The sequence below is a fragment of the Drosophila guanche genome, unplaced genomic scaffold (genome assembly GCF_900245975.1).
Source record: "Drosophila guanche unplaced genomic scaffold, DGUA_6, whole genome shotgun sequence".
Taxonomy (NCBI): domain Eukaryota; kingdom Metazoa; phylum Arthropoda; class Insecta; order Diptera; family Drosophilidae; genus Drosophila; species Drosophila guanche.
In genome coordinates this window covers 15784057-15792583 of record NW_022995743.1, presented here as the reverse complement: position 1 = coordinate 15792583, position 8527 = coordinate 15784057, and the positions used below count along the sequence as shown (strand labels likewise).

Genomic DNA, 8527 nt, shown 5'->3' with positions numbered 1-8527 from the left:
GTTTCGGTTTTTTACTTTGCATATTTTACCATATTTTAATTTGCGGCGCTTGTTTGTCTGCCATTTTGTCCCTTCTCCCACACCCACACACACACACACACACACACACACACACACACACACACACACACACTCACACAAATTGCGAATGAATTGGAAACTTTGGAAACTAACGGCAATTAAAGTATTTTTACCAGCGAGAAACCCCCAACCCGAGCCGAAAACGAACACCAGAACACGACGAACCAGAGTCCGCCGCACTCCCACCCCGACCCAAAAAAAAAAAAAAAACATGGACTATTTGGCTGACTGTGCGTGTAATTATAATTTTCTGTAAGTCGGTTTGTGCAAACTTTTCTTTATGTCAAACTTGTGCCTCGTCTTGGTGCCGCTGCCTGTGGCGCCTTACTCCGTCTATATCTGTTTGCAACCACAAATAATTTTGTGGAAAAGTTTCCCTGCTCCTGCGCCATTCCACTGGCATTGGTTCTGGGGTTTTCTTCCTTTTACCATGTTGTTGGTAATTATGCTCTTTGTGAGACGAGGCGCAGGCAAACTTTGGGGGAAACAACGTCTGAGTGTATTAGTTGTAATATGCTTCGTTCGCTTGCCCCAAAGGAAACGAGCAACTTGCCAAACTTATGACAACAAAAACGATGGCAACACAAGAGGCAGAATAAGTACAACGACACGGGACACGGGACACGGGACACGGACAGGTTAAGGTATTCGAAAACAGGACCCAAGACTGTTTATTGTATGATTGGGCTGGGCGCTCACCTTTCAGTCCGGCCAGACAATATGTCTTATTAGCAGAGCCAGCAAAACTTTCAAATCATTTTCCATTCACTAAAAGTTCGGCCACAAATTTGCAGCTAATCATCTCTTAATGATGAAATGCAAGTGCAACTTTATCAACTGGCTTCAACCACATAATTGCCAGGCCAAATTACTTCATCAATTTCGAACAGCAGCAACTTATTTAAATATTATTTAATTGCCAAAATCTCCAGTGTATGCCCGCTGAGGTGTTGTTGTTCAGATTGTGAAAGTAGAAAAATGCCAGAAGGAGCCAAAGCGCAGGAAAAGCTGTGAAGAAAACAAACAAAAGATTTGGTAATATTTTTGAGTGCATTTTCGCTTACCCATAAGAAAAGCCAAGACCAAAATGTGTCCAACTTTTGGTAATATCTTCATTGCAGCCCAACGTTCAGTTAAGGCGTCAATTCTGTGGAGGACTAGATGAATGCAAGCCAGGGGTATAGCCAGAATGCCGGTCAGAATAAGAGTTGGATGTTCCTAAATGAGTGCCAAACATTTATGGGATTTGCGAAGAATATTGAGAGACCTTTACCAGTTCTATCCAGCACTCCACATATATGGCAGCTCCATTTAGCAGAATCAACCCAATAAACAGAAAGAAATCACAAAGACTGAGATGCCAAACTGAAATCAAAATGGAAATACACATCAAATATATATAAGCAAAGAGAGAACCGAACCAATACCCACCATATCGTAGGAAGGCAATGAGAAGAATGTCGCCCAAGACAGCAGCTATAATGTACAAGGTTTGTCTCCTACATTTGCAACTCATCCTGGAGTTTGGCAAATGCTAAACTGATGTTTAACTCTAAGGAACTCTGCTCACTTTCTGGGGGAGAAGTTGTATCCATGCGAAATATTAACCCTAATGAGTGCCATTCATAATGCTGGCAAAACAAATGAAAACGAATTTCAGTTGTTTTCGGCGGCACTTAACACCAACTCACGACTTTCCCATTTCGTCTAATGGCCCCAGACATATGACTAAAGTTGGGTGCCTGAAGCTTTGAGTTGGAGTCGAAGCTGTTTTCCCTTTGTGCTGTGCGGAATGGCATTTTATTGGATTACTTAATCAAGTATGTGAAGGGAAGGAGGGAAAGCCCAGGTAACGAGATACGTAAATTGAGTGGGAAGTGGAGTTTGGCACAAGGAATGCGGTAAACCAATCGCTGCAAATCGGAGAGTTGCTTAATTTGATTAAATACTTCTGGCTCTTGCTCTTACTCTACTGACTGCTCGGTTTGCGCACTTTTCTCATTCGTATGCGGTGGCCAACTTTAAAGCATTCCACTGATACTCGCACAATGCTAATTCGAATGCAAACGCTTGAACATCCTTGAACGGGTCGGGTCTGGTCTGGTCGGGGTGGTGGATTTTGTTTTCACTTTTGTACGTTTATCAAACGGGTGTTGGGTTGACTGGTTTACTGGCTGGCTGACACAGCCAAGCGCCACAGGCAGACATGGCATTCGAAGCAGCAGCGAATACCAGCAAAGGACCTGGGGGCCAATTCACGACTCGAATATTGAAAACAAAAACTGCAGTCAGAAACAGAGTTGGGGCTGCACTGAAGACAGCAACACGTGAAAGGGTGGGGAAGGGGAATTTTGATTGTGTTTGCAGGGGCGGGGTGGAATGTGGAGCTCCCACTCCGACGGCCGCTACAGCTTCACGTCCAGCCAATGCCTTGATGTGAAGTGAAGTGAAAATGAAAACAAAGTTTAACAAACCGTGGCTAACGAGCTACATTATTAAAACTTGAAAAATGCATAAATTTCCACAGAGACGAAACGCCCGCACCGCCCCGTCGCATATTATAATAGTTCATATAATGCATATATCCTGGCAGCCAGGCAGCCAGGCAATAGCCCAGGCAATAGCCCAGGCAACAGCCCAGGCATTTGAAAGTTATTGACACCTTCTGTTACATGCATATTACTCGCTTCGCTCCTCCTGCTCCTTCTCCTCCATAGATGCTCGTGACGTGATCGTGAGCCCTGCTCAAAAGAGAAACTCCTCCTGCTGCTACAGCTACAGCCACAGCAATCCCCAGCTGCTCCACACATGTACAAGGTGTTGCAATGCCTTCCCATGATGCACGATCTGCACAAAGACAGGGACAGACCTTAGCCAACCCAACAGCAAGCTGGAGCTCTGAATGGAGCGTAATCCGAGTGGAGTTCGAGACTTGCCTGCCAAGTGATTTTGCGCATATTAGTTGCCCATTAGGCGCCCCAGCATTGTCAGCTGTGGTCTGGACTCTCTGCGGACTCTGCGGACTCTGCGGACCCCGGACGGACATTTTGGAATCGCATTAAAATTCAGTTGGTGTTAAATATTACAAGCGCCCCCCAACGCCAAAGGCGGAAAGGTCTCGCGCTGATTTGCTGCTGCCAGTCGAGTCGTCCGTCAGACGCCGCCGTCACTGGCCAGGGGGGGAGGATCGGAGCGGGGAGAGCATCGAGTGTGCAGCTGAGTCGCTTGTGAAATGTTATGGCAACGTGATATGTTAATCATTCAGGCAAAAGTCGTGTCTGCACACATGCATATGTGGCCAGAGAAGAAACACTTGTTGGGTCACCAAGTCCGTGTCCGTGTCCCTCCAAGCAGCAGCAGCAGGAGGAGGACCATTTCGGATCATGGGCTGTGTGACGTCCTCATCATGGGCATTTGATGATTTAAGGCACTCGCTTTGCTTGGGGTTAAATTAGCTGGGAATTATGGGAGACAGTCAGCTCTAAATCTATCGCACTCTAATCGGGTCTTAACTCCCAGGCACTCGACGCGCAGACCGGCCCACATTCGAGGCGCTCTCAGAGCATAAAGTGTAATTATAGCGGTGCACATAGCGAGGGAGAGAGAGATAGAGAGAGACAGAGCGAGGGCCATGAAATACCAACACCCGACAGCTGTAAACAACAATTTGTTGGCCCGACCATAACCGCATCCACATTGGACAGCCGCTTAAAAGTGCTCCAACCCCGGCCAAGGCAGCGCGAGGAAAACGTGCAGCAAACACAACAACAACAAAAACACAAAACACAAAACACAAAACCCAAAATGCCAATAACTTGCCACAGAGATGGCTCTCGATCCCGAGAGCGCTTATAAAAAAGTTATTTAAAACGCCAAACGGAGCCAGGTCCAGGCCAATCCAATCCAACAATGGCAAATGATGATGAGACGTCCAAGTCCGCGTTCGCGTTCGCGTTCGAGTCCGAGTCGTTTCAGGTTAAACGTTAAACGTTAAACGTTTTGGCAGACGCGCAAAAAGTTAGACACAACAAGAGACCTGAAGATGAAAAGTTGAATGAAAATACTGCACCTCCACCTCCGCCGTACACACGGAGACAGATGGAAAGGCAGCGAGTCTGGGCGACAGGGAGACTGCGAGGACAGAGGCCCAGGAAAGTGCAGAAGAACCAAACGTAATGAGCAAATTTATGGTCAATTGATAATTTAGTGGCATTCGGTATCATCAATTATGGTACTGGATGGCTGGCTGGCTGGCTGGCTGGCTGGCAAAGAATAAGTGGCCGAGACCGAGGACCAAATCGATCTGGGGCTCTGCTTGGCTGACTCTCTGCTTCGCTGAAGATGAGGCATTGTTATGGGGACCAATGAGGCACAAATTGTGCTAAATGTTTCGGCATTCCCTACGCAAGTTCGTGAAGGGGACACACACACGCACACACAGTTGAAATATGTTTGTATTGGCATCATTAAGAGGATCCCTGGCCATATTTTATATAATTCCTGCGATTGTCAAAACTGCGAGGAAAGGGCAACCCAACCCGAATTGGGTCAGAGTTTCAGAGTGGAAATCTCTCGCTCTCTCGCTATTCACATACCCATCCATATCCTACAGATAGATAGCCGCATCCATCCTGGCTTTGTTGTCTAGGCCCTTGGAGTCACAATTTAAGTCGCTAATTGAACGCTTGGCCTGACACATGGAATAAATCACACAATTTCCAGCTTGCACCTTGCATACCATACCAGACTCTTTACTTGGACTCTGGCTGCGCACGTCGCCATGTTTATGCCAATAATGTGCCATAAACTATAGGAAGGAGCTGGGGAGCTCGATACCTGCAAGCCGCTTCGATTCGCCGCACAATGGAGCGCACATGGAGTCCAAAAATGGCCAAAGGAGCAGCGTCGCTGCTGGAGCTGCAGGAGCGGCTTCCTCTGATAAACTTTATGACATTGGAGGGAAGTGGAAGTGGAAGTGGAAGTGCAGCCACTTTGTCAGCAGCCATACCATCAGCTCTCTCTCTCTCTTTCTCTCTCTCTCTCTATGTTTGTCTCTCGCTCTCTCTGTCTTTCCCTTCCCTAGCTGGTGTATGGAGTACGGCGCTAAAGTTTAAGCATGGCCCAAACTTTACGCACAACTTGCACACATAATTTACCCCGGCCCTGGCTCCAACCCGCACTCCACTTCACTCCACTGCACTCTTCTCTGCGTAATTATTGGCCAGGAGCTGGTGCTCGGGAGCGGACACGGACACGGACACGGGATGGGTTATATGTGAGTGCATTAGAGGCGACCACAAATTGTTTGGTTTTGGTTTGGTTCGGTTTGGTTTAGCGCAAATTGTAGTCATAACTTCTTCGCGAACTGCGCCAACTGGGAGCTCTTGCCCCCAGCCAATGGACAGCGGAGAGCGTACAGCGGACTCATTGTATGATGCTCAAATGAACATCGTTTCGACGTCTTAAGCATCGGTTTTAAAGTCGGACATTAAGGGGAGAGGTTAACTCGGCTTGAACCCGTCCCCATTATTCGATAGAGTTTCCATCTTGATTATTAAATATTTGCTAAACATTTTCATGGAACCATTTACTTGTTGAGCTCCAATGTCCCATTTAAAGGGAAACAATTGTGCAAGAAACGAGCTGCCCATGAATATTGCATTGTGTTGCAACTGTTAACCCACTTAAAGGCCTACTGTAGGTATGTGCTGTGGCAAGTGCCACAAATCCCACATCAATCAAATCTCTCGCGGGAGGACCCGCGACCCTCCTATGGTGGCCCAATGCACTGAAGCGAAATGGAACCCGGCTCAAATAACCGCTAACCAGAGCGGCATATGCACACAAATACAAATTATAGCGCCCCATTAAACGGCCAAATGTAACAGAGCCGAGCCCGAGCCCGAGCTCCAGCCCTCCCTGGCGCTGACTCGGACTCTGACATTTTGGGTGAAACTTACAGAGGCAGGGGACTGGGGGAAGTTAGTGCAAAATAGCGCTTTAGCATGTGCCTTTAAGGCTGCATTTGCATGCCACATATTATATTATGCCATGCCCAACGCCTACATATGTACATATATATGGGGTGCACCTGAGCGAGTTGCAGCTAAGAAGTTTGACTGGGTGGAGGAGGAGTTTTGCTGGGACAGGGCCAGGATGTGTCCCTTTGCTTTATGCATTGATTTTGTATTTCCAAGGAAGTAGCGCGGAAACTTGTTAGTGCGGCATCCGCCTCAGCTCCTCCCCCTCCATATACATAAATTGCTTTGCATGCCATTTTCCACGAGCCTCACCTGCCCCACCACCACCCCTGCTGACATATAGACAGGAGTCGGAGCTGCTAGGACCACAGCCCTGGGCTGGGTGCCTTGGTGCCTTGGTGCCTGTCCCTGTCCCTGTGCTCTTGCCATTACGCTGGCAAATTGCAATGTAATTAGTTTTACATTTCTATATAGTCGGGAAACGTATAATTGTGGAAAATGGCATTTCTAGTTAATTAATAGCCTTCTCTCTCCCCTGCTGCTGCCACTGCCACCGGCTCTGCCCAACAGTCCACATAGAGCCCCATGGAAGCTCGAGGCCACCCTTTCCAGTACCTCTCTGCACCTTCTGCATTCAACAAAAAACTTCTGTATCGAATCCCCTTAGCCCCACCTTTTGGGAAAGTTTTTCCCGAATTGCTGGCAAATTTAATTAAAACGTTGGCATTTTTGTTCCCATTCACACGAATGCAACACAGTGGGGGAACCGCTCAATGTTTTCCACAATCTGTTGATTCAATTAAAAATATTTGTCATTTAATTTGTACTTGTGAACATCTGCGCCAATCCTCCACGTGTTTTTGTGGCATTGTAATACAGATAATGGAATTATATCTCGTGCACAGAGCACTTAAATTGTCCTATTGAATAATTATTAATTTTTAATTTTGAGTAGAGAAGTTCACATGGAGTACAATCGAAGTGTGCCGTGAAACTCCATATGTTTATAATCGCTTGTTTATTTATATTTAATACATATTTTAATACACATTTCCTACATCCACATAGTTATCCTTACGTATCCATCTGTCTATTTAGTCAAAATCGAAATGTGCGGACCGTCAAGACGTTCCTCCTTGATGGTCGCTGTGCTTGCGATCGTTTGTTCAATGCTTACTGAATTTTTTGGGTATATGCTCATCTGTAACTAGAAATAATCTTTCAAATTGAAATGCATGTTGTAAAGCCTTTTCGTTTGTCTTACCCCATAGCGAGGGATGGTCCAAAGTGGAATGTAATCACCTCAATGGCATCCTGGGGTGTGATTTGTGCCGCCGCCGTAGTTCTATTGCATGGAGCCCATTATGCAAGTACCTAAATATCTGCTTATTTAACTAAAAAATATTAAATTCCAGTCTTATATGTAGAAGAAGCCTTTCATGGTGCTAACATGGCTTATTGTGGCTCCAGTTGTTGGAACAGTTTTGGTCGTTACATCATTCATATCTGCAGAGCAACAGTCGGAGACCAAAGATGCTGTCGAAGGCACTTTGATAGCCATCATTTTAATAGGTAAGTCGTCGGCTGGCAATCTCCTATGAATTTTGATTGAAAAACTTTCTTCTCTTGCAGCCATGTTTGGATTTTTTGTTTATATTCCCCTCAAATATTACCAGACGATGATTTAGTTTGTAATTTTATTCAAATTTATGTGAATGTAATAAATCCTTGTCAGTGTCTGGAATCCCTACTCCGGAATGTGCTTGTCGGTGAGTCGCCAGAGTAAATGCTATGCGATCGCCACATGTGTTTATTTCTATGGACTGCTGGACATTGCGGTGAAGGTCTACTGTCTCGGTATACACAATCAAGTATCATCCAACGCTAAAGCGACAATCCAGTAACACCTTTTTCTGTTTTCTGTCTTGCAGCCTATGATGGATTTAAGCAACGTTTATAATCGTTGGACTCTCGGCCTGGCTGCCGATTCTGCTAGCCGCCACTTTGCTCTTTTCGGGCGCCAGTCAGGCAAGTTCAAGGGACACTCTCAACTCCCCACTAGCTCTCGTTTCTCCATCAGGAGCTGCGTGTACTCATTCTCACCTCGATCGTATTGAATGTACTTGGTGGCTGCCTGTGGATCCTGGCGGAGACTTGGGAAGCAGACTCTCTAATAGAAACAGTGTTGAGAATCATTTCTCTTTTACTTTTCCTAAGTAAGTTAAGTTGAAACACTTTAAGGCTCAACACTTCCAAGCGTTCTCTTTCAGTTCTGATCGGATTGCTCGTTTATTTTCCATGTAGGTTTATGAAAGAATTCCAAAGATAAATGCAACAGAAAACACACACAAAATCTTTAGCGCAATTCAACTGTTTTTTTTTTCTATTTATAATTTGAAATAAGTCACAAAAGCTCGAGTTGGCCAAATGGCAATGGACAAAATTTGCATAAAATAACAATGGAC

The 8527-nt window shown here is 45.7% G+C and overlaps 1 protein-coding gene and 1 long non-coding RNA gene across 2 annotated transcripts; one reads left to right on the top strand and one right to left on the bottom strand.

Moving 5' to 3' along the window:
• Window positions 1-980: 980 nt before the first annotated feature.
• On the bottom strand, window positions 981-1632 carry LOC117587192. The gene is made up of 4 exons (XM_034277730.1): window positions 1513-1632; window positions 1355-1446; window positions 1146-1299; window positions 981-1089 (listed from the first exon to the last, which is right to left on the bottom strand). The coding sequence occupies exons 1-4, from the start codon at window positions 1595-1597 to the stop codon at window positions 983-985; spliced, it is 438 nt and encodes a 145-aa protein (XP_034133621.1). The 5' UTR covers window positions 1598-1632; the 3' UTR covers window positions 981-982.
• Window positions 1633-7493: 5861 nt separating this feature from the next.
• Window positions 7494-8123, top strand: LOC117587196. Its single transcript, XR_004574043.1, has 3 exons — window positions 7494-7634; window positions 7695-7919; window positions 7994-8123. It is a non-coding gene; the product is annotated as an uncharacterized LOC117587196 (long non-coding RNA).
• The last annotated feature ends 404 nt before the right edge of the window (window positions 8124-8527 follow it).